This window comes from Erinaceus europaeus, chromosome 1 (assembly GCF_950295315.1).
Source record: "Erinaceus europaeus chromosome 1, mEriEur2.1, whole genome shotgun sequence".
Classification (NCBI taxonomy): domain Eukaryota; kingdom Metazoa; phylum Chordata; class Mammalia; order Eulipotyphla; family Erinaceidae; genus Erinaceus; species Erinaceus europaeus.
The window spans coordinates 48,173,244-48,198,237 of NC_080162.1; the positions used below are offsets into that span (position 1 = coordinate 48,173,244).

At 45.8% G+C, this 24,994-nt stretch overlaps 2 protein-coding genes across 4 annotated transcripts in view; both read left to right on the plus strand.

Moving 5' to 3' along the window:
• The window catches only part of PTGIS (prostaglandin I2 synthase), a 52,722-nt gene extending 45,832 nt beyond the window's left edge, over positions 1-6,890 (plus strand). For both annotated transcript variants that reach the window (XM_007533207.3, XM_060185600.1), the window contains 3 exons: positions 420-601; positions 1,790-1,941; positions 6,364-6,890. In XM_007533207.3, the coding sequence (XP_007533269.1) occupies positions 420-601; positions 1,790-1,941; positions 6,364-6,508 (479 nt within the window). In that variant the 3' untranslated portion in view covers positions 6,509-6,890. The remainder of the gene's footprint in view (positions 1-419; positions 602-1,789; positions 1,942-6,363) is intronic.
• Positions 6,891-22,255: 15,365 nt separating this feature from the next.
• The window catches only part of KCNB1 (potassium voltage-gated channel subfamily B member 1), a 131,380-nt gene continuing 128,641 nt past the window's right edge, over positions 22,256-24,994 (plus strand). Inside the window, exons 1-3 of one of the 2 annotated variants that reach the window (XM_060185617.1) lie at positions 22,277-22,397; positions 23,286-23,379; positions 23,635-24,367. In XM_060185617.1, coding sequence (XP_060041600.1) covers positions 23,801-24,367 — 567 coding nt within the window. In that variant the 5' untranslated portion in view covers positions 22,277-22,397; positions 23,286-23,379; positions 23,635-23,800. Of the gene's footprint in view, positions 22,398-23,285; positions 23,380-23,634; positions 24,368-24,994 lie in introns of both variants that reach the window. The other variant, XM_060185610.1, reaches the window with a different exon arrangement.

A 24,994-nucleotide genomic window follows, 5' to 3' on the forward strand; every position in this document is an offset into this window, starting at 1 on the left:
GACCAAGGACATCTCAGCACCAGGACTTGGGAGTGGAATTATCAGCCCAACTCCTGAAAGTGAATGGGGGGTGGGGGGGGGCTTCTCCAGAGTTTGATCAGTGAACTATTTCCAGAAAGAAATATAGCTCATTGACAGGAAGAACCAATACTGGCACCTGCCTGCTCTGCTGTTTCCCCGGTTCCCATATTCTCTCCCAGCTTCTCCTGGAATCAGCCCCCCTTGAACCTCAGTCCAAGATCTCTGAGGGACTCTAGCAGCCAGTCACCCACCAGCCTTTTTCAATCTCTCTGTGATGGTGGACGAGTCAGACACACTCTCTGAACCTGCCCCCCACTTTCTTGTATAAAATGAGGGCCGGGTGGCCCTCAAGAGGACAGGAGGACAGCTGCTGACCCTTCTTGTGCCTGCCCATGCAGACAGTGTGCTGAATGAGAGCCTCAGGCTTACAGCGGCCCCCTTCATCACCCGAGAGGTCATGGTGGACCTGGCCCTGCCCATGGCAGATGGGCGGGAATTCGCCCTCCGACGAGGTGACCGCCTCCTCCTCTTTCCCTTTCTGAGTCCCCAGAGGGACCCAGAAATCTACACAGACCCAGAGGTAAGTGGCAAACCACAACCCTTATGGGGAAATCAGTGGCTTTGGCATCAGACAGATCTCCATGGCAGCCAGGCTGTGCTCTTTGTCTGCCATATGAGTTGGCTCATGTTACCCTACCTCGCTGTCATCACTTTTTCCTAGCCTCATAATAACACCTGCCTCACAAGGTTTCAAGGAAGATTAAATGAAATCCTTTAAGAAAGACCTTCACAGTGACTGGTACTCACTAAGTGTTTTGTAAGAGATAGTTGAGCCTTATGTCAACTTCTCAACACATTTCCCATCTGAACTTTGAGATTGGGCAAACTACCACAAATTTCAAGACTTCAGTTCTTTCTATGTACCAGCCTATGCTAGATATTCATCCATGCATCCAGTGTCCACCCATCATCCATCCACCCACCCACCAATCCATCTTTCCATCTTCTAATCACTGATCCTGCCTGTTTTATGTCAAGCCCTGTGTTTAGGTATATTTCTCACTTTAACAATCTACAGTGTAGCCAGAGAAAATTAGCCATGCGTGTGCGTGTGTGTGTGTGTGTGTGTGTGTGTGTGTGTGTGTGTGTGTGTAGGGGGGAACAGGTGTCTCACACATGCACAGTTTTACTACTCTGGACAGAGGCAAAAAGAGAAAGACTACAGTGCCATCTCTGGTGCCAGGACTCAAACCTGAGCATGGCAAAGCAATGCCCTACCTGTTGAGCTGTCTCTACAACCTCTAAAATAATTTAAATGTATTTGTTTTCAATTGTGAAATTGTACTTATATAATTTTTAAATCTAGATGTGTACATTTAAAAGTGTTTTATCTTCATTCCTCTCCAGCTTCCTAGACCACCCTAATAATGATTCCATTTATTATTATTGTTTGTTTTTCCAAATGTATATGCAGCATATATATGAATAAATAAGTGGGTGTAGATGGTCACAGTTGCATTAGTGTACTGTGAACTATTCCAAAATATGCTTTTTTTCCACACAGTAGCAAATCTTAATTTTTTTTCCCATGCTAGCACATACAGACCAACCTCAACCTTTCAAATGGCAGTCCCCTACCACATGATTTCAATCTGATTTCCAGTCCTCCCATCCCCCAAGCAAGATTGTGATGGACATCTTCACATAGTTTCCTTTGTGAAGGCATGCTTGGGGGTGGAATCAGAGGTGGGCCTTCTTGCTGTTTCAGGTATTTAGATACAACCGATTCCTGAACCCAGATGGATCAGAGAAGAAAGACTTTTACAAGGATGGAAAGAGACTGAAGAATTACAGCATGCCATGGGGAGCAGGGCACAATCAATGCCTGGGAAGGGGTTATGCCATCAACAGCATCAAACAGTGAGTGCTGGGGGAGGCTGGGGAGGGAAACCCCCTTCTCCATCTCTCACACTCTCCTCTCCTGGCATAAGGGATTCAAGGAAGATGGTGGTTAAGGACAGAGGTTCCATAGATGGTCTACAAGCTTTCTCCTGAACACAAATCTATTTGTGATTTTTAAAGTGTGTGTTAGGGCTAGAGAGCTAGCTCACCCAGGATAGGACCTGCATTGCACGTGCTTGACCCGGGCTCAGGCCTAACACCATGTGGAGATGCTAGAGCCACAGTGGAAGCTTTGACTCTGTGGTGTCTGTGTCTCTTGCTCTATCTGAATGAAAAAGTAGCTCTGGGCAATGAAATCGTGCATTAGCAAAGCCCTAGTTCCACCAGAGGGAAAAAAAAAAAATTGTGCTAACTTCTAAAAACCAAAAGAGCTCACACTTAAAAAGTCAGATTTCTGATTGCTTTTGAAACAGTAAAATCTGGCAACAAGTCCTTTCTTCCAAGTCTGGTCCAAATAACAAACACCCAGAATACCAAACTCTGGCCAGAGTGGAATCTAGACCCATCTATAACTATTATATATGCTCAGAACCCCTCAGCAGAAACCGGCCAGATATCATTGTTCCCTTTTGGTTATTTTAACATCTGTGTGGTTGAGTACCCCATAAATCCTCTTCCTGGACCCCAAGAACAATGGCTCCCAGGATCTCAAGCAGATGAGAGCAGGGCTTATGGGGTCTGCCTGTCCTTCTGTCCAGCCCCTACGTAACTGTAAGCTGGGCAACCTTCTCTGTCTCTGTTTGCTCGGCAGCACAGTGGTAATACTGATCATAGTCACCAAGGGCATCAGGATAAATGAGCTACATCTTTCTTTTTTTTTTTCTTTTTGTTTAAATTTATTTATTTATTTAAAAAAGAGACATTAACAAAACCGTAGGATAGGAGGGGCACAACTCCACACAATTCCCACCACCGGATCTCCATATCCCATCCCCTCCCCTGATAGCTTTCCCATTCTTTATCCCTCTGGGAGTATGGACCCAAGGTCATTGTGAGATGCAGAAGGTGGAAGGTCTGGCTTCTGTAATTGCTTCCCCGCTGAACATGGGTGTTGACTGGCTGATCCATACTCCCAGTCTGCCTCTCTCTTTCCCTAGTGGGGCAGGGTCTCTGGGGAAGCAGAGCTCCAGGACATATTGGTGGGGTCATCTGTCCAGGGAAGTCTGGTTGGCATCATCCTAACACCTGGAACCTGGTGGCTGAAAAGAGAGTTAACATACAAAGCCAAAAAATTGTTGAACAATTATGGACCTAAAGGTTGGAATAGTGCAGATGAAGTGTTGGGGGGTACTCACTGCAGACTATTGTGTACTTTTGCTTTCAGGTATATATTTTGCCCTAGTTTATGAATACATGTGAACATATGCTTTATCTCAGGGTACCTTGTCTATATCTAGGTTTTGGGACTTTGTTAGGAAGTGAACTGCCTGGAATGGAATTAGAGAATCCTATGAAAGGAAAGGTCTCACCCGAGTAATGAAGCTGAAGGGTTGTCATTCCACGCCTGAAGTCTCCAGCATTTAACCCACAGTCTGGTTTGTTGTAGGCATTTAGCAAATGCCTACGGTTAGTGATTATTGTTCTATCAGTACCATGTGCAGGCATTCTGCTAAGTGACCTTTTGGCCTTAGTTTTTTTTCTTTTTATTGAGTTATTTTATGAAAGAGAGGAAAAACTAGAGCACTGTGTCAGCATATGGGGTGCTAGGAATCAAACTCAGGGCCTCAAACATGCAAGTTTTGTGACTGAACCACCTCCCCCATACTTGGCATTCGTTTTCTCAGCAATAAAACGGAGACCACAGAACAGCTGGTTCTGCTCTAACACCTAAAAAGAATCACTGTGTTGTGTGAACTCACACAGTAAAACCCACAGGGATTGTGGGAAGGTACAGAGCTGGGTCCATAGCCAAAAATCTGCAATACACACACAAAAGAGAAGAACCTTGCAAAGGTGGTCATGCTGGTGTACCCTACCCATGTGTGGTTAAGAAATACCTCAGGGGTGCAATAAATGTGGAGCGTCACTTGGAAGCAACCTGGATTTGCTTTTGGAAGTGGGCACTAGATGGGTGGCATCCCTAAATTCCTATGCTATTAAGTGGGGGTGGGGGGGGGACGCCTCCTGAAATCTGACACCTGATGTGAATGGTGTGGTTCACAGAGCACCCGGAGAGCTGAGGTCACTGGCAGGGAGCGCTTAGGTGTGTGAGTGTTTCTATAAATTCTTGCAGAGTTCCATTTTTACACTGCGGCATGATTTTTACATTCTTCCCTTGTTTCCTGCAGATGAAATTATACGTAAGCAAATGTGAAATTCACCTTACGCGTCGCTCGTGCCCTGATACCATCAATCACATTGGAACCAACTCATGCATTCTAAACAAGTGTTAGAGCAGGACCAGTTGTGTTGTTTTCTGGACAGATTAAAAGAGAGAAAAAAAGAGAGAGAGATGATGGATATTAAATGATTAGCACAGTGTTCCAACAAACCAGCCAGCTTCTTACTTATTTAACATCATTAAGTGGTCATGACAATCCTCCTGGGTGGGGCCAGCCTAATGCTGACTCTAGAGGGGTCAGTCCTTTGTCAGGCACCTGGTGAGTGGAGAGGCTGGGATTCAAATCAGGTTCAGGTGTAATTCCCCCCTCGCCTCCCAATGTAAACTCACCTCCTAGCATCCTATAGTTTCATAACTAGAAGGAACCCATCCTGTCTCTGACCAGATGGGGAAATTGAGAACCAGAGTGGGGAAGAAACTTGAGATTTATAAATGACAGAGTCCTGCCATGTGCTCAGCCCTTTTCTGTGTACCTGGGTTGTGGTTGGCTAGGGACTGGGACACAGAATAAGGTCTAGATATGGCATTCTCTCTCTTTAATATTTTCTTTTCTTTCTTTCTTTCCTTTTTTTTTTCCTCCAGGGTTATCGCTGGGGCTCGGTGCCTACACTATGAATCCACTGCTCCCGGAGGCTATTTTTTCCCTTTTGTTGCCCTTGTTTATCATTGTTGTTATTATTGTTATTGCTATTGTCATTGTTGGATAGGACAGAGAGAAATCAAGAGAGTAGGGGAAGACAGAGAGGGGAGCGAAAGATACTTGCAGACTTGCTTCACCGCTTTTGAAGCGACCCCCCCTGTAGATGGGGATCCAGGGGCTTGAACCGGGATCCTTAAGCTGCTCCTGTGCTTTGTGCCATGTGCGCTTAACCCTCTGCGCTACCACCCGGCCCCCTTTTTAATATTTTTGAACTTTATTTATTGGATAGAGACAGCCAGAAATTGAGAGGGAAGGAGAGGAGCTCCAGTGGTGCAATTGGTTAGCGCGCGGTACTTATATGGGAAGGAGAGAGACAGAGAGACACCTGCTGCCTTGCTTCACCACTTGCAGAGCTTTCCCCTTGCAGGTGGGGACTGGGAAATTGAACCTGGATTCTTGAGAATTGTAACATGTGCACTCAACCAGGTGTACCACCACCCGGCCCTCTGGATATGGCTTTCTTAATAACCCTGGCAATCCAAGCAAAATAAGGTGGGTGGGAAGGAAACAGTGGGTACCAGGCAGAGCTGCCATCACATTTGCAGGCATGCTGATTACATCATACACGTGGTTTGCATATTCATTAGGAATTTTCCAGAAGATAGCAGTGAAGTATGATTGTTCTTGCAATGTCAGTATATTCTGACAGTTTCCCTAAAGACAGTAGTAAAAATGTCTTGAAGGAGAAGTGTCCATCTCTAACCTCACAAAGACACCCTTTGAGTCAGCAACAGCTCTGACAAACAGAGATACTAAGCGTGCCCTTAGTTTGGGGCAAGGTAGGAAATGACCAAGAAGAGTCCTCATCTGTATTCATCTAGTCAGTATAAAAGAGGCTCTTCTGCTGTAACTAAACCACTGCCCCCCGCCCCACCACCCCACACTCCACCTCCACAACTGCCAGCACTCAGTGCCTGAAAACATCAGATGTTTAGTTCTCACTCACGTAAGTTGTGGATAAGGGAGCTCCTCTCCTCCATGCAGAAAGTCAGGCTCCATCTCCTACTCCACCATTCCATCTCCTACTCCACCATTTCAGCATGAGGCCTGTACTCTGCCAGGCAGGAGGAGAACCAGAGGACCAGAGTCTGGCTTTATATTGCAATAGTATGGCATCAGTCACATTGCCTCTGCTCACAGCCTGTCAGCCACAAATAGTTCTTGGGCCTAACCACAGGGAGCCCCGGACTTTGGTGAGCAGTAGAAGCCTCTGCTCTGCGCTCTGCACTCTTTCCTTTTCTCATTCTTCCTCATGGGTCAGACATATGAGGAACTCAGAGCCTTCCTGCCTAACTCTAGATGACCTCTCCACTCTCTCTCTCCTTTGTGCCTTCTGCAGATTTGTGGTCCTCGTGCTGACTCACTTTGACTTGGAACTTATCAGCCCAGATGTGGTGGTTCCTGAGTTTGACCTCAGCAGATACGGCTTCGGTTTGATGCAGCCAGAACACGATGTGCCCATCCGTTACCGCCTCCGACTCTGAGCACCAGGGCCCCTGGACTACACATGCTGACTCCAGCCAGCCTGCTGCCCAAGTGCCTAGTGTTCTGAGTCCACATCTGGCATGGATGCAGAGCTCTGACTTCCCAATGGTGCCAGTATCACCACTTTCTTGCATATTATTTTTTCTTAAGAAGGCTATAACCAGGGTAGGGGAAAGAAAGGAATTTGGGAGAAGGTAAATAAAAACAAAGTGAACAAACACCAAAAACTCTAATGATTACTTGCCACAAAGCTTTAGTTTCAAAATGCTCCCAGCTTACCTCAGTCCTTACTCCTGATGGCACCCACAGAAACTGGGGCAGACAGGGTAGGAGTCCCAGAAAGGTCACCTGAAAAGTCCTAACCAGTCAGAGCAGATACAAGCAGGGCCTAGCATAGAATCCCTTAAAATACACATTCTCCCCAGATCACTATTAAACTAGTTATAGTAAAAAAAAAAAAAAAGTTTGATTATCAGTTTCCCTGGGTGCCCCATTCTCTAGACACTTCCCCCATCTCTTTGCTCATATGTATACATACTTGAGAACACACAGGCATAGACTGGGGAGATAGCATAATGGTTATGCAGAAAGACTTTCATGTCTAAGGCACCAAAAGTTCAATTTAGTCTACAGCACTACCAGAAGCCAGAATTTAGCAGAGCTCTGATAATGTACATATTATATCACCTAGTTATTATCATACTGTCTTCGAGAAATTGCATTCCAAATACCCAGCTTCTCTTGAAGACTTAGAAGTATCAGCTGTGCTGGGTAACCATTGGCCAAAGCTAAGAAGCAGCAGCCACTTCCCTGACACAGGTTATTTATGCCCTGGCTGACTCGGGGACCCACTTAGTCAGCTCTCCTCTGACTGCCCCCTGACCATAGAAGACATTGGTGTCTGAGACCTCCATTCTCACCCTTAGAAGTGCTATTGAGGGAGGTAGTGGGTTCTTAGACCAGCAGTCTAAACTGCCCTGGAGGGTGCACTGCCTTTTGCATGAACAGATCAAAGATGAAAACTTGCCTTTGCATCAGCTTCTGAAAAGAAGGCATCTCTTTTTTATGTATTTTGTTTATTTCATTATAATGAGAGAAAGAGAGAGAGATCAAGGGAGATACAGAAAGACCAGAGCACTGCTCAGCTCCGGCTTATGGTGGTATGGGGGACTGAACCTGGGACCTCAGAGCCTTAGGCATGAAAGTCTTTTTGCATAAAACCATTATGCATCTCAAAGAGAAAATTTGCCTGGAAGCCTTTATTATGATGAAAAATATTAGTCTGTTTGGTCCAGCTTAGTGAGGACCCTCAAAATGTCTGACAGTCATAGTAGAGAGAATATTTTTGTTTCTCACAGCATCTGAAGGAGAGAGAATGTTTACAGATAAGAAAATGGGTTCAGAGCAAGGCCAGGAGGTGGTTCAGTTGATAAGGTATTGGAATCTCAATCATGAGATCCTGAGTTCAATTCCAGAAACTGTATGTGCCAGAATCATGCTCTGCTATTTCCCCCTCTCTCATTAACAAATAAATAATATCTTTCTTTAAAAATTATTTTAAAATGGAGATGAGCTTAGAGAGGTGAGGTGACTTGCCTTAGGGTCACACAGCTCTTAAGCTTGCAAAATCTAACAGGCAGGGGGTGGGGGGGGGACAACAGTTCAGTGTTCCTTGGGATCATAGTGGTGAAGAGACAGTTCCAGTTAGCATAGGAGAGTTGACAGAGCTGGAGGCACCCATGCTTAGGTGATCTCATTAGACATGGGGCGGGAGGAGGTGGGGGGGCAAAGGAGGGAGAGAGAGGACATCAACGTCCATACAAATTTAGCAAGAAGAAAAGAACTGAAATCTCCAAATGTTTCAGGGGCTTGTCTCTTCAGAGAGCAGCAGTGGGGTGTGGGGGGCTTCCCTGGCCCTCAGCTTCCAGGCAGCCCCAGGATTCCCAGACAGACACTGTGATTGGCAGGAGGTGGGATATCCCCAGGGAAACCCATCTTCACGCCTGGGTGACCCCTGCTGCTGCCTGCTTCTTAACTCTGCAGGAAATCAGGCTGGCAGCTTCCAGTGGGAGGACGGAGCCAGTCTCCATGGCAACCTTGAGCTGTCTCATCCTGGCTGGGAAGGGAAGGAAAAGGCCAGCAGAAATAGCTGCTGCGGGAAGATCTTTCATGCACCCTGGAGTGCTGGGGGAAAGCCCTTGTAACTTCACCCTTCTAAAGCACGGCTCCTTTGCCACTGAGATTTGACTCTCACCTGTGGTCTGAGAGGGACCAATTCCCTTTAAAGCCAGCACTTCCTTAGAGGAAAAGATGACTCTCCCACCAGGCAGCTCCAGCTGGTGCTAGAGATAATGAAGTACAGCTTGGAGACAATAACTAAACCCACTCTTGCTTTCATCTCAGTTCTTTTTCTTTCTTCTTTAGAAAAAAAATATATATCCAAGCTATAGAAAAGAGAGAGATGGGAGAGGTTTAAGAAGATGTCTTGGTTAGGATACCATTGCATTTCATCATACCTTCTTTTAGAATCACAAAATTGCAGAACATATGTTAGAAATGCTCTTAAGTTGACTTAATGAGGAATTTTCCTTATTGATATTATTATTATTGCTATGACCTGTAATGTTGTTTACCAGATATTTTTCTGTAAAAACTTAACATTTCTGAAATTTTGTTTAAAAAGGGAACTTTTGTGGTATGGGAGGTGGCGCAGTGACAAGGCTTTGGACTCTCAAGCATGAGGTCTTGAGTTCTATTGCCGGCAGCACATGTGCCAGAGTGATGTCTGGTTTTTTCTCTCTCCTCCTATCTTTCTCATAAATAAATAAAATCTTTGGGGGAAAAAAAAAGGGAACTTTCATTTTTTCACTGCCGGTAACTGACGTGTATCACTTGCTTTCAAAAATAGAAAGTGACTGTGAAAGATAAATTCACTAGGGAGGGGACCACCAGGCTGGTGTCCCCAAAACTCAGAGCTTAAGCTCTCTCTGTCTCTTTGATGTAACAAAATGCGACAAGCAAGTGAGCTAGTGGCATGCAAGCCATACCAGCACCACCTTCAGATGTCCTCCTTGATAATCCCAGGACAGGGAGAGGAGTAAGTCAATCGCCATGTGAACAAACCATGCTTGTGGCTATTTCCACAGGCCAGTTTCTCCCACCACTGGGCCTGCCCATCATTGAGCTGGTGAGCTGGTGAGCTGGCAACATCCCACCTGCCCATTCCCTAGACAGAGAAACAGGTTCTGAGAGTTCATTTGTCTTGTTCACAGTCACTGACTTTGTTTATTTTTTATACAGTGTTTTCTTAGCCGTGTTCTAATACTTACTGTTCTAATATAGAGTTCTATTTTCCTATATGTGTCTAGTGAAAACGTGCTGATATGTATTAAACCATTTTGTTTGTGGAACTGCCTCTGAGTGTGATTCAGATTGAGAGTGTGCCCAGAATGGTAAGGGAGCACAGAGCGCCTACTGTGTGTCTGACCTTGACATAGAGGTTTGTTTGTTTGTTTGTAAAAAGGAAACACTGACCAAAGCATAGGATAAGAGGGGTACAACTCCACACAATTCCCACCATCAGAACTCCGTATCCCACCCCCTCCCCTGATAGCTTTCCTATTCTTTATCCTCTGGAAGTATGGACCCAGGGTCATTAAGGGATGCAGAAGGTTGAAGGTCTGGCTTCTGTAATTGTTTCCCCACTGAACATGGGCATTGACAGGTCGATTCATACTCCCAGCCTCTCTCTCTCTTTCCCTAGTGGGGCAGGGCTCTGGGGAAGTGGGGCTCCAGGACACATTGGTGGGGTTGTCTGTCCAGGGAAGTCTGATTGGCATCATGGTAGCATATGGAACCTGGTGGCTGAAAAGAGAGTTAACATATAAAGGCAAACAAGTTGTTGACTGATCATGAACCTAAAGTCTGGAATTGTCCAGAGCACTAGCTCCTACGTCCAGCCACTCTCCAAGCCATACGTTCTCAGTGCCACTTTGACAGAGGAAAAAAACGAGGGCCAGGGGGTGAAGTGGCTTCCCCCACATCATGTGGCAAGCACGTTGTAGACATGGATTCAAGTGCAGGCCTCTTTTGCCTCCAGCATTTAGGATCTTTCCATCAATCATACTCCTGAGAGCAGAGGAGGAGGGACAAGATACACACAGAGGACCTTAAGGAAGAGGCTCACAATTCAAAATAAGACAAGCAAAGAAGTCTGTGTATATATATATATATCGGGTTAGGTAGATAGCACAGTGGTTATGCAAAAAGACTTTCATATCTGAGGTTCCAAGGTCTGTTGTTAAAATTCGGGGGCTCTTGCCTGCCGGGCTAGCTTCACGGGCGGGTAACAGAGCCGACCAGAGACATACGGCTGGGCAGGGAAGCTGTATTTCTTTATTCAGGAACAACGATTCATAAACTAAACCAAACTAATCACCAAACAGAACTCTGCTGTCTCTTTGCAGCGGCGCAAGCACTCCCTCTTACTCTGCAACTCTGCAACTCTTCCACTCTGGAACTCTGACACTCTCCCACTTTGGAACCCTCTCTCGGGGTTCCTAGGGGCGGGGCCAAGCGGCCCGCGAAAACTAACTGGACTGATCTAATTCTCTTGGCGGGGGAGAACTAGAACCCAATGTAAAGCATACAACAAAGGTCCCAGATTCAATTTCCAGCAACACCATAAGAGAAAGTTCATAAGTACTTGAGTAAAAATAAAATAAAATATAATAATAATAATAATGTGTGTGTATTAAGAAAAATGTAAATGTCTGGGGGAAGGTGGAGGCTCACCCAGTAGGGGGCACACATTACTGTGTGCAAAGACCTGTGCTCAAGTTCCCAGTTCCCACTTGCAAAAAAATAAGCTTCCTGAGGGAGTCGGGCAGTAGTGTAGTGGGTTAAGTGCATGTGGCACGAAGTGTAAAGACTGGCATAAGGATCCTGGTTCGAGTCCCCAGCTCCCAACCTGCAGGGGAGTCAATTCACAGGCGGTGAAGCGGGTCTGCAGGTGTCTCTCTTTCTCTACCCCTCTCTGTCGTCCCCTCCTCTCTCCATTTCTATCTGTCCTATCCAACAACAACAACATCAGTAACAACAAGGGCAACAAAAGGGAATAAATAAATAAATATTAAAAAAATAAAAATAATCTTCATGAGCATTGGAACAGGTCTCTCTCCTTCTCTATCAGAAAGAACAAAAGAAGCAAAAAGGTCACTGGGAATGGTGTATTCATCCTGTGTGCACTAAGCCTCAGCTATAAAACTGGAATATATATAATCACTGGATGAAGTGTTATATATAACTTGTTTAGAATCTGTCAGACTGAGGAAATAGCATGGTGATCATGCAAAAGATTTTCATGCCTGCAGCTCTAAGGTCCCAGGTTCAGTTTACAGCACCATCATAAGTCAGAGCTGAGCCATGCTCTGATGGGGAAAAATTAGAATTTGTCTGCTAGACAAATTCTTTTCTACTCCTTACTGGATGATATCACCCTCCACCCCACCACCTCCCACATACACACATACAAGCACACAGATACACAAATTCACTAAGTGTTCCCTTAACCATCATCATATATACATTTTTCTTAATATTTAAAAAGTCTGAAATAAGCAAAGGAACCTCAAAAGAGTACTCTGTTATAGCTAATTCAGGAACTAAGAAGTGGGAGGCTTTTGGGGTGTGCACTAGAGATCTAGTGCCCTGTGGTGGAGGATGCAGTTTTGGTGGAGGGTACATTGTACTGACACTATCTTGGGAAAATGTGGAAATGTACCCCTGAGACAACAATCCTGTAATTCAACATTTCCTCAATCAAGTGATACTGAAGTTGAAACAACAAGGTGTGAGATGAATTACATTAGCCTTGGGAAAAACTTAAAGGGGAAGATTGTTTCCCCCCATCTCAATTTTATGAGTAAAAGTTACACCCCAAGGTATATGTACCTCTGTCATTTTTCTCATCTGTGAATGGCCACAAAGGCACAGTTGGTGGGATCTGATTTGGCCGTGTGTTACTGTTATCACAAAGTAACACAGCAACATTTTACATTCAACTCAATGTCTACATATAGAACGTCTACATTCAACTCAACATATAGTTCCTACTCCATCATGTCAATTCAGGAGACTGGAGTGGTGTGACATCTCCCCTGTTACCAGACCCCTGCCTCTTGGTTCTCCAGCATCTACTAACAGTGATTCCCACTCTAAGACCAAGGAGGCAGCCATCTTGTCCACATTCCAACCAGCAGTCAGGAATGAAGGGCAGAGAAGAAAACTCTCCTGTTTCCAACCCACTGGTGAGGACTTAATCACATGACACTGCTGCATTGTGGGCTGGAACTACAGACTTTCTCTTCCAGAGACTGATATATGCCCCTGGAAGGATGGTGTAACCCAATTAGAGAAGTTGCATCATTATGTCCTATTTACCAGCCATGGTGTAAGTCACATGCAAGGTTAGAGGACCAGCACCTGTTCTCCCAAGCCATTTTAGACAGAGATAGGTCTTGAACCTAGGATGTTATGCATGATAAGGCATGCACTAGATCCACTGAACCACCTCCATTACCATTGACTTTATATTACCATTACCATTGAATTTATATTGGAGGTCTGCAGCTATAGGACTTTGGTCTCTCATTTTGCTTTATATTTAAAATAAAAAGAAATGCTCCAGAATTTTATTTTGCCAAGTCAGGATATTAAGAAACAATTACAGTGTCAATCTGTGGAAGGACATATTAATAATTCTAACATATAAAGGCAGATTTCATACCTGAATTAAAATGACAACTCATTGAAAAGTCAATATTAAATAGTCTTAAGAGTGCAAACAATCCAATGTCCATCAACTGAAGGATGGATAAACAAAGTGTGGTATAGTAATAACCGACAATAATAACATCTCTTACAGAAGGCCTTTGTGAGCATTGAATGTATTAGTATTATCATGAATAGTCAATCAAGGAAAAAAAAACAAATATCCTAAATTAGATCATAATAGTTTCCTGAAGAAATAAGAAACTAACCTCAGTCTAGGGGGAGGCCAAAAAACAGTAGTCTTTGCTTTTAAAGGTAATTTGCTTTGAAAGGTAATTAGGAAACACTTTCTTTATATGCTGAAGGTAGAAACTATTCAATTATTCCTTTGCTAAAAAACTTCAGTCTCTGGGGGCCATACAGTGGTGCATTGAGTTAAGCACACATGGTTTGAAGTGCAAGGATCAGCAAGCACAAGGATCCCAGTTCGAGCCACCCTGCTCCCCACTTGCAGGTGGGTCGCTTCACAAGCAGTAAAGCAGATCTGTAGGGGTCTATCTTTCTCTCCCTCTCTCTAATCTCCCCTCCTCTCTCAGTTTTTTTCTGCCCTACCTTACAACAACAATAATAACAAGCAGTGGATTCATAGTGCAGGCAGCAAGCCCCAGCGATACTGTGGAAGGAAAAAAAGAAAAGAAAAGAAAAAGTTCAGTGCTCTTGCCACAAAATCCAAACATCTTCCAGCAGTCATTATCATCACTCTTTTTGCTTGCTTTCTCCCCTACTTCTATCTTTCTCTCCTGCTCCTTTATAACCCACTCTTGCCCTCACCTACTCCATCCTGGCCACATCTTCCATCTCCTCAACCCTCAACCTGCCTCTGAGCTCTGTGCTTGCTCTCCCTCTGCTTTTAGCTCAGAATGCCCCCACACGCTTTATGACTTGCTGATTTCTCAGATGTACCACTCACCTGTATGACATTTTTTATCTGAAGTCACTGCCCCCCTCCTCTCCATTACTTCTACCCTCATAGTTTCGCTTTTTTCCTTCACAATGATGATAAGTATTAGCTTATTTCTTCAATGCATCTGTTTATGTCTCCATGTGAATGTGAATGGCTTCACCACTGCTGTATTTCCAGTAGGCTATATAAGTTTGACTTCTGGCAGGTGTTCAGCAAATTGCTGCTAAGTGAATGAATGGAGAGTTAGTTTGTCCTTTATCCTAGATTACAAGGAGTCATGGGGATTAGAAGTGGAGTGACACAGGCAGACCTGTGCCTTTATAAAGTCTGCTCAAGTAGCTAGAGAAGTTGGATTAGAGGACGGATAAAACTGGAGAAATGAGAGAGAAGGCAGATGGGATTGAGAAAGTGATAGACAAGGGCGATGGAGAGGAGGTAGGAATGGTTTCAGTCCCCAAAGGACAGGAGAACTGGAATTTAATGAAATACTATCTTAGGAGAATCAGTTAATTAGCTCTTGATTTCTATGGCTCTGGTTTCCTCCTTTTGCTGACTTGCTCCTTTTCCATCACATCTTGGAGTTCCCTGGCTTCTCTGTGGGGAAGCAATATTAGTTTACCTCTAATTGCTCTGCTGGAAGCCTGTGCCTCAGTCTGTCCTTGCCCTGCATTTCATCATTGTTCGGCCACAGACCCTGGGAGTCAATGGCTTTGCAAAGGCTAGACCACTAAGAGAATCACTGGACTAATGCAGGCTTACCTCCCTCCCTCTGTGGGGACCCTCTAGTGGTACTCACAGATAAATCCAGGGAGAAAGCCCAAGAAACCATGCCAAAGACTAGCATACATTATATTTAGTAAATATATGTTTTAAATATATTGTGTCTAGTAAATACTCTAAAATATTAGGTGGTGGGATGACTCAGTGAATGGATAGATAGATGGATAGATAGACGGATAGATAGATAGATAGATAGATAGATAGATAGATAGATAGATAGATAGATAGATAAGATAAATAAGATAGATGAATAGGAGAATGAGTGGGGGAGAAATGCATGAGTGGATGGAAATATGGATAGTGGATGGAATTTGTGGATAAACTGAGAGAAAAATGGATGATTAAATGGGTGAGTGGATGGACCAGTAAATGGGTGGGTGTGTTGAACAGTTCAGTGACTGAATATATGGGTGAATACTTGGATGGTTGGGTTGGTAAGTAGGTGGCAAACAAAAGATAGAAAGAAAAATGGATAAATATTTGGATTGGTCAGAAAACTAGGTTCACCCATCTACTAGGAACCTGGACCAGGAAATCAAAGCTTGATAATGCTATCAAACTAACGCAGAACAAGCTCTAGAATCAGGCATCTGGTCACTCAAGTAGGAGGGTGTGTGTGTGTGTGTGTGTGTTTGTGTGTGTGTGTGTGCGCACGTGTGTACGCATGCATGCTTGTGTGTGTGTGTGTGTGTAATCTTGTGCATGTTTTGTTTCATGACTCTGGACCACATTTGCATTCAGATAGACATACCACAGGACAGGAGCTTCTGCTAGTAAGTGCCATAACACCTTCATGTAGTACCAGAACTAGAACCAGGGTCATGCACATAGCAGGGTTTGTGTCCTACCCCACAAGGTATCTCTCCAGCCCAGGACAGGTCACTGATATTAAAATAATAATAATAATTATTATTATAATGATACATTTAGTCCAAGGAAAAGGGAGCTTAAAGGAAATCAAAATAATGTCATTTGCTTGCAAGGCATTTGGTACACAATAACTGCTCAGTCAATGTTAGCTGCTATCATAGTGGCTATTGGTATTGCTACTATTGATATTGATACTATTGATATTGGTATTGCTACTATTGATATTGTCATATCAATGATACTTACTAGTGTCAGACAGAGTCTTAAGCACTGGATATGCATGATCTCATTAGTCCCTCTGGCAACTTTGTGAGGTAGATTCCATCACCACTCCCACTTTACTCATGATTATGACTACTATTGTTGGGTACAACAAAAAGAACCACAGCTTATAAGATAGGTATCCAAGCTGATGGAAAAAATCCTTGGGGCTGCTGGAGCTTTGTTTGAGCAAGGCTACAGAAAAGAGCCGTTTTTCTAAGTGACATCCACTCAGAGATCTTAATGATTTCCCTTGAGCCTTTGGGTCCTCTCCCCACAACCACCACCCTCATAAAACAATTTTTCCTTCCCAGAGGTCTGTGGAGGGAGAAGGAAGAATGTATTAATTAGTCTTGCTTAGTACCCCAAAATGCTGAGAAACCTGAGTCTAACACTCAGTGGAGTTATAAATAAGTGATGAGTGGTGGTATTATGGAGTCCAAGAAAGAATATCTGACTTCAAATGGACATGTTTCTTGCCAGCAGTTTAGAGGGTAAGTCACTTGTATTTACATGGATGAATTGGGCCAACTTGACCTGACTCAGCCTCAGAGAGAATCATCAATATTTCTCAGTGGGAAGTAAGCCAAGAGGGCCTAAGCATAAGATGCTTTGAGAGAGAACTGGCCTGGGATTCAGGTGACCTGTTGCTGACACTTTGAGTGCCCACTTACTGGTTACTATGGGGATGTTGTTCCCTTTGGTGAGCTATGTCACTTTTCCCATCTGTTAAATGAGATGGATATACTTGAACACATTACTGTGGTGCTTCTCTGAAAAACACTGCAAGTCATATAATTCTTTCTGCTCTACTCTGTGTAGGTTTTTTTTTTTTTTGTCTCGTTTCTTATGTGATAAGGAGATGGAAAATTTCTAGTTAGTAGAAAGTGAATTTTACCAGTTGGGCTTTGGGGTACATACTATATTATTGGAAAAGTCACGATGCATTTTTGCATAGAAAAACATATTAATAAATTACAAACTTAAATTACAGTTCAATTTGACTTAGGTTTAAACAATAGCATTTACGAGGGGCCAGGCAGTAGTCCACCAGGCAGTAGTAGGCAAGGATCCCCATTCCGGACCCTGGCTCCCCACCTGCAGGGGGTTGCTCAGCAAGTGGTGAAGCAGGTCTGCAGGTGTCTATCTTTCTTCCCCCCCCCCATCTTCCCATTCTCTCTCAAGTTTTCTCTGTCCTGTCCAACAACAACAACAGCAGCAGCAACAACAATAGCAATGGAAAAAAGTTGGTCTCTAGGAGCAGTGGATTCATACTGCAGGGACCGAGCCCCAGCAATAATCCTGGAGGCAAAACAAACAAGCAAAAAATAGCATTTACTAGCTCACATAACTGAAAAATCCAGGGGGACTTCAGGCAGGGTTGGATCCAGAAGTTCTAATCATACAGTTAGAATTCAGTATGTCAGTCTCTTCCCTTGAATTGACTTTACTTATAGTTAATATCTTTTCTCAAGGCAGAAAATTCTAAGAAATGAAAACAAGATACTTTAAAATAATTCATAGGCTTTTTACTAAGAAAATAGTCTAATGTGAGCATTGAGCAGAATCTGGGGAAAAAGAGAAGACAATCTCTAAAGACTTTTTTTGGCCTATGCATGTAAAGAACACAGACTAAAGTTATACCAAGACCAGACAAGTAAAGTAAACAAGAGGTTGGTTTGAAAGAGAAACATTAGGGAGAAGTGGAGACTGTGTCCAAGCAGAGTGTACATCCTTCTCAAAGGGCATCTATGACATGAGGGCAAGCACTATACTCTATGCCAACTTAATTGCTATGGATTATTTGATTGTGGTCCCAGTGTTAATCAGCTTGTCTAATCTTTCAATAGCAGCCATGAATCCAGATTTTAGGTAAAGCTTCCTCTGATATTTAAATACTGACTCTAATTCAGAAAGAAAAAAAAAGTACTATGATGGTCAAACAACACAAGTTCACAGAACACAGTTCGTAACCTTTGCTATCAGCATAGGGGATTTTCTAGAGGTCTGGAATGTTGATTGTGTACTAATCATTTCTTTAAAAAAGATATACAGATTCCATTTAGCTGACATGAGAGAGTATGAGTCATTTCAGGGAATCTTCTCATGAAAGGCTTGGAGTCAGGGAAGAGGGCTTATTGCTTGTGGCCAATTTTATTTCTATTGAATATATGCCCTGCTCCCACCTTGGCCAGGAGAATTGTATACTTCTGAGTTCAGAGATATCTTATTCATTGATTTCTGTATGCTTTCATGAGTATTTGTCTAAAGCCAGGTGGTGGTGCATCTGGTTAAGCATGCACGTTACAATGCTCAAGGGCCCAGGTTTGAGCCCCTGGTCCCCACCTGCAGGAGGAAAGCTTTGTGAGTATTTATCTATTTATTCAACAAACATTTATTGAGCATTTCTCTGTATCTGGCATTATACCAGGAACTATAGAAACAAGGTGGCAGATTCTAATCATTGCCTACTCAACTTCAATCTTCACTTCTTTACTTTAAAAGACTTAAATTGGTGATGGTGAGAAACTATGGTGTACCCAGCTGAAGACACATGTTACCATGTGCAAGGACCCAAGTTCATGGCTCTGGTTCCCACCTGCAAGGGGGAAACTTCATGAGCAGTGAAGCAGTGTGGCAGGTATCTCATTTCCTTTCCTCTCTCTATCTCTCTCTTTCCTCTCAATTTCTTTCTGTTTTTACCCCCCCCAAATTGTGAACAAGTAGTGAAGTAGTGTTTCAGGTGTCTCTCTTTATCTCTTCCTCTCTACCTTACCTCCTCATACTCAATTTACCTCTGTCCTATCAAATAAAAAGAAAAAAATGGTCAACAAGAATGGTGGGTTTATTGTGCATGTACTGAGCCCCTCAGCAATAGCCCTGGTGGCAAAAACAACAAAATGAAAAACATTGTTATTATCAGTTTAACACTGGTTTACAAAATTTTAAGATTTTTAGAAGGATAGTTATATACATATATAGCTTTCTGCTTTTGAATATGGTTTTATGGAGACTGATGTCTGGAATGTGGACAGTCATTTTGTAAGCATGAGACAATAAACATAGGACAAAGAGGCAAAAAATACTGAAGACAGAGCAAAAGAATGGAAAAAATATGGACCTTTAATAATATAGTTGAGCTGTTGAATCAACTCTTATTCTACTCTACCCCTGAATTTAGTTATATTTATATCAAGATAACTAGACATCCTTATCCTTTAAGCCCATATTGGTTACATATTCTGTTACTCAAATGAGCAAGACAAACTCCTAGCTTTAGGTTCCCCAGAATCTACCAGATAATGAGAAATATCAATGTATAGAGTGTTTTCCATATGTAAATAATAACCCTCTAAATAAGACACTATGTCCACTTCTGTTGTACAGAGGGGAGAACTTGGAGCTCAGATAGGTTGGGACACTTGCCAAAGTCATCTTGTATGCACTAATGACATGAGTCGTTCTAACTCCAAAGGCACTCTGAATAACCAGGCCTACACTGTTTTCCTAACAGAATCTTCACTGAATCCTTATTAAGTAAATAAATGGGCAAATTGTAGTAAAGGGTCTGTTCACTGAAAAGTGACAGAGGTTGCTCCCACAACTGCACTTCCAAGATCCAGGTGTATCCAGATGTTCTTATCTCAATCTAGAGTCAGACTTGGATCAGTCAGTAGGAAGAATCTGAAAAGCAGGACAAACCTAGTACTAGAAAAATTTCCCCTGAATGAGTGAAATTGCCCTGTCATACCTAGCACAATCATCCCAACCTAAACCCCAATATCTTTGACCTGGACAATTGCAGAAGACTGATAAAGGTCTCCCTGATGCCACCTTTTGCCCCCCAACACTTCATAATCCATACAGGAATTGGTAGAGTCACTTAACGCATCTATCAAAACAAGGATCTTCTTCATTTCAGATTTTTTTTTTTTTATTTGCCATAGCTTCTCATCATGAGTAGGAAAAGCTCACACTCTACTCCACTAGGGAAAGATGGAAACAGGCTACAGGTGTGGATCAATTTGCCAATGCCCATGTCCAGAGGAGAAGCAATTACAGAAGCCTGCTGCACCCCAAAAGCAAGTTTGATCCATACTCCCAATGGGGAAAAAGTGATAGGCAGAAGAGGATGAGGGCTCTGAACTCCATCCAGCTCCATCATGACCCACAGAGAAAGAAGGGAAAATGAGGAACATTTGGATATAGTAATAGGAGGGGGCTTGGAGGAGAAGAAAGGACTGGACCTGGATTAAAAAGGGGGAAATTATGTAAAAATCTAGACAGATAGTTGTAGAGATGATAGTTAACCAATGTCTGCATCCTTGGGAGAACTGCAGTAGTTAGCAATGGAGGGATTGGGGGTTCAGAACTCTATTGGTGAGAATGGTGTGAAACTATACCCCTGTTGACATGTAATTTTGTAAATAAATATTAAATCACTAATTTAAAAAAATAGAGAAAATTCAAACTCATTCCTGAATATTAAGAGTAAAACCCCAGCAAGGGTCTGTATGCTGTGGTCTGGGTAGATAGGTAACCCACCTGTCTAGCCTCCCTTCCCAAGTTCATTTCCACCTTAGCACATTTGTTCCTTTTGGTTCCCTTGCCTACATCTCTCCCTCCCTCTCTCATTTATTTTTAAATTTTTTTGTTTATAAAATGGAAATACTGACAAGACCATAGGATGATGTCAGCCTGACTTCCTTGGGCAGATGTCCCCACCAATGTGTCCTGGAGACTCGCTTCCCCAGAGTTCTGCCCCACTAGGGAAAGAGAGAGTCTGGGAGTCTGGCTCGACCTGTCAATGTCTACATCTCTTTCCTCAGAACTTTCCATCATTATCTTCTTCCTTCCTTCAGGTTCTCAGCTTAGCTATACCACCTTTTCCAGAAAACCTTCCCTGCCTGATTGCCTTGCCTCTCTTGGCAGTGAGCTATTACTTCCTTTTGTTTACTTTTCTTCACATCATTTATAAGAATGCTATGCCTTATTTACTAATGAGCTGCATCCCCCACAAGAATATAAATCCACAAGCATAAGGACTGCCTATTCACACTATATCTCACTGTGAGGCAGGCAGTACAAGTCACCCAGAAGGGAAGGGACAGACCACTAGATTCATCTCCAGTGTTTAAGTGTTTAGAGCAGTGCTTGGCACATAGTGTGTCTACTAATTATTTCTGGAGAGAATAACATTTCCAGACCATAAAATAATCTCTACCTATTATTAAATTAATCTAAAATTTCTCAGCCTCAGCACTGTTGACATTCTGGGCTTAAAAAAAAACAAAAACAAAAAACCTCTATTAAGGTAGTCTAGTATATGTATTTGAAGAGGTTTAAGTGACCACTGTCACCTTGCTTATTTACTTGTTAATGGATGCCTAGTCCACCTTCCCCCATTTGAGTCTTAGAATTCCATTCGAAAACTGATTTTAGAATCTAGAATGGAAGCGCAGGAAAGCAAGAGTTATTTGCAACTGCAATCTGCTAGCCACCACCACCACCAGCCCGCCGCCACCCCCCTCCTTATTCCTCTCTAAAGCGCTTATCGCAGTCTGACATAATCTTCTACTTTCTTGTTTATGGTCTGTCTCTAGTCAGCTCTGCGAGGGGCTGATGTTTGGTTTCCAGTTGTAGCTCACTATGCTTATCCCAGCGCTTTGCACGCAGCAGACGTTCAGCCATGTGTTGATCTGAGCACTGAGGGCGTGCAAAGCAAGCAGTGGAAGCAGGCAAGGTGGAAAGGGCCAGACCCTTAGACTCCTCAAGTCAAATCACAGGGCGGCCCCCAACCTCACGACAGGCCAGACCCGGAAGGCAAGAGTTAAGCGTCGCGCACGCCTGTCACCCGCAGGTGGCGCCGTCCCGCCTCGGTGCCCGACTCCGGGCGCTCTGAAGTGCGGGACAGAATCCCTGAGAGCACCGAGCCGAAGCTCAGCCCCGACTTGTTGATCTTACCCAGGCGGCGACCGCCGCGGGAGCAGCAGGAGGAGGCGGTGGAGCAGGAGACGCCGCCCGATCGTAATTCCGCCGGCAGCGTTTCCAGCGGCCGCTCGCGCCCCCAGCCTCGGAGAGCGCGCCCGGCCCCACCGCTCCCGGAGCCCCGGCGCGTTGCCTGCCCGGCCGGCCTAGGCCCGGCCCAGCCCGGCCCCGGGTCCGCCGCTGCCCGCGGGCGGGGGCGCCGGGCAGCCGGGGAGATGCGCGGTCCCTGGCCCCGAGAGGCGGCCGTCCTGGGGGTGAGTGTGGGGGCCCGTGACAAGGGGGGGGTGCGGTTTGCAAACCACCGACTCTCCGGCTGCGTCTCGTCTCGGCCTGTTGGTCCACCCGGGCTCCGCGGCTCCAGGCTGGGGACCCGGAGAGGTGAAGGAAGGCTGGGGCCTGGGGAGGCGTGCGCTCCCCGTTCCGGTGGGTGGAGGGGTTGGGGAGGGCGGGAGCCTCAGGAGTCCGGGGATGAGGGAGAGCCCCGGAAATCACCTATGCGCGACCCAAGGGCGGGGGATGGCACGTTTTAAAAAGGCCAGAAAATTCGGCTTGTTTCCCCGCCTCCCACCTCCCCCATCTCTTTCCTTCCAAGCCCCAGAAAGGCGCAGAACCCAGAGTTATAAAAAGCCATCGCAGGAGAGAAGCGACGAGGAGGAGGAGGAGGGAGAGAGGAGGAAAAGGATAGGGAGAGGGGGCGGGGAAGAATCGAGAAGAGGACCGAGCAGGTGGATCCCCGCGATTCTGCGCGCCCCTCTTGCAGTGGGGTAGGGGGTGTAGAGGATGGGGCAGGACCCTGCGCAGAGACTGGCTTGGAGCCCCCAGAGTGCACCCCGACGCAGCCTTCAGAGAGGTCTCCGCGCCATGGGGACGGGGGTCGCTCCAGGACAATGAGGTTGTCGTGACCACTCCTTCTCCTGTGACCTCCGACAGGTTGGCCTTGGCCCCTGAACGTCCCCACCCCATCTCAGATCCCCCCCATCCTTTAAGATTGGAGAATGTAAACTGGCTGGCTCGCTCCCCCACCCCTACCCCCACCCCGCCCTCAGACCCTCATTATCACGGAACGGGGGCGGGGGTGAGAGAAAAAGAGAAGTCTGTAACATATACATATATGTTATATATAATAATAAGTTTTCGTGCAGCGCCCCCGTCTTCATGATTTGGGACTCGACGGGGAGACCCAAAGAGAAGCGAGATTCAGCACTCGACGGGGCGGACAGCACTCCCAGTGGCTGAGTGGGTCTGGGTCGTCGTAGCTGAGGACAGCCGGGTTCCCTAGGCTGCACTGGGGGCCCTCTCCCCGCACCCCTCCCGTGGCACGGTGGGGCGGACTTCAGCACCGCCGGGGAGGACAGCGCCCGCCCCCAGCCCTGAGCCGCTTAAGCGCAGGAAGGTCAAGGCCGGCCGGGGTGGGAGGGAAAGGCAGGGACTGAGGGAGGGGCGGCGCCCAGCTCCCGGGCCGCTGACCCGTGTCTGCTTTCTGCCTCGCAGCCGTCGGGATGGAGGTGAGAAGACGGCCGTGAGGCGCGCCCGTGCGGCCCCCTGCACCCCCAGCGACCCGCAGCGCGCCCTGCCCCCCTCCCCCGCGGCGGCCAGCCTTGCCGTCCAGTGACAGCGGCCTGGGGGGGCAGGGGGGGCGGGGACGGCCGGACCAGCGATGCCGGCGGGCATGACGAAGCATGGCTCCCGCTCCACCAGCTCGCTGCCCCCAGAGCCCATGGAGATCGTGCGCAGCAAGACGTGCTCGCGCCGCGTCCGCCTCAACGTCGGGGGGCTGGCGCACGAGGTGCTGTGGCGCACGCTGGACCGCCTGCCGCGCACACGCCTGGGCAAGCTCCGCGACTGCAACACGCACGACTCGCTGCTCGAGGTGTGCGACGACTACAGCCTTGAAGACAACGAGTACTTCTTCGACCGCCACCCGGGCGCCTTCACGTCCATCCTCAACTTCTACCGCACCGGGCGGCTGCACATGATGGAGGAGATGTGCGCGCTCAGCTTCAGCCAGGAGCTCGACTACTGGGGCATCGACGAGATCTACCTGGAGTCCTGCTGCCAGGCCCGCTACCACCAGAAGAAGGAGCAGATGAACGAGGAACTCAAGCGCGAGGCCGAGACGCTGCGCGAGCGCGAGGGCGAGGAGTTCGATAACACCTGCTGCGCTGAGAAGAGGAAGAAGCTCTGGGACCTTCTGGAGAAGCCCAACTCCTCCGTGGCTGCCAAGGTGAGTCTTGGATCTAGCGGGGTTGCGGGGCTGGGGGGGGGGGGTCTTCCCAAGACTGAACATAATAGTTGGGGGCGGGGCACTCTGACTGAATTCCCAAAGCTGAAGATGAGAAAGTAAAAGGGGAGCTACAGGGGAGCCCTCAAGAGGTGAGGACCAACCCTTCTAATGTTTCTTGTGTGACACTGGTCGTCCATCTTTTTATTATTCGATATTGTTTACCATCTGCTATGTTGGAGAAAAGGATCTGTGTACACACACACACACACATACACACACACACACCGTGAGAGAATGGACACAGAAACATACAGAAGCTCACAGAGAAAGAATTGAACCTTGGTGCCATGGAGTCGTGCTGAATCTGGTCTGTTTCACATAATGCTCCCTCATGGAGTCCCAGATCCAGCTTGGCTGGGTTACCCTGTCATTTTAATATTTATTCCTATATTTATAACCCCACATCGCTTCACGGAGGGAATGAAAGCAGCTTACAGGAATGCTTGGAGGACACAGAGATACTGGCAGGCACTTTTTAACATGAGTAGTTAACATAAGTACAGAAATGATGCAAAGGGGTGGAGGGTTCGTGCATGATGCAGGCGGCTGCCTGTGGATGCTAGTGGG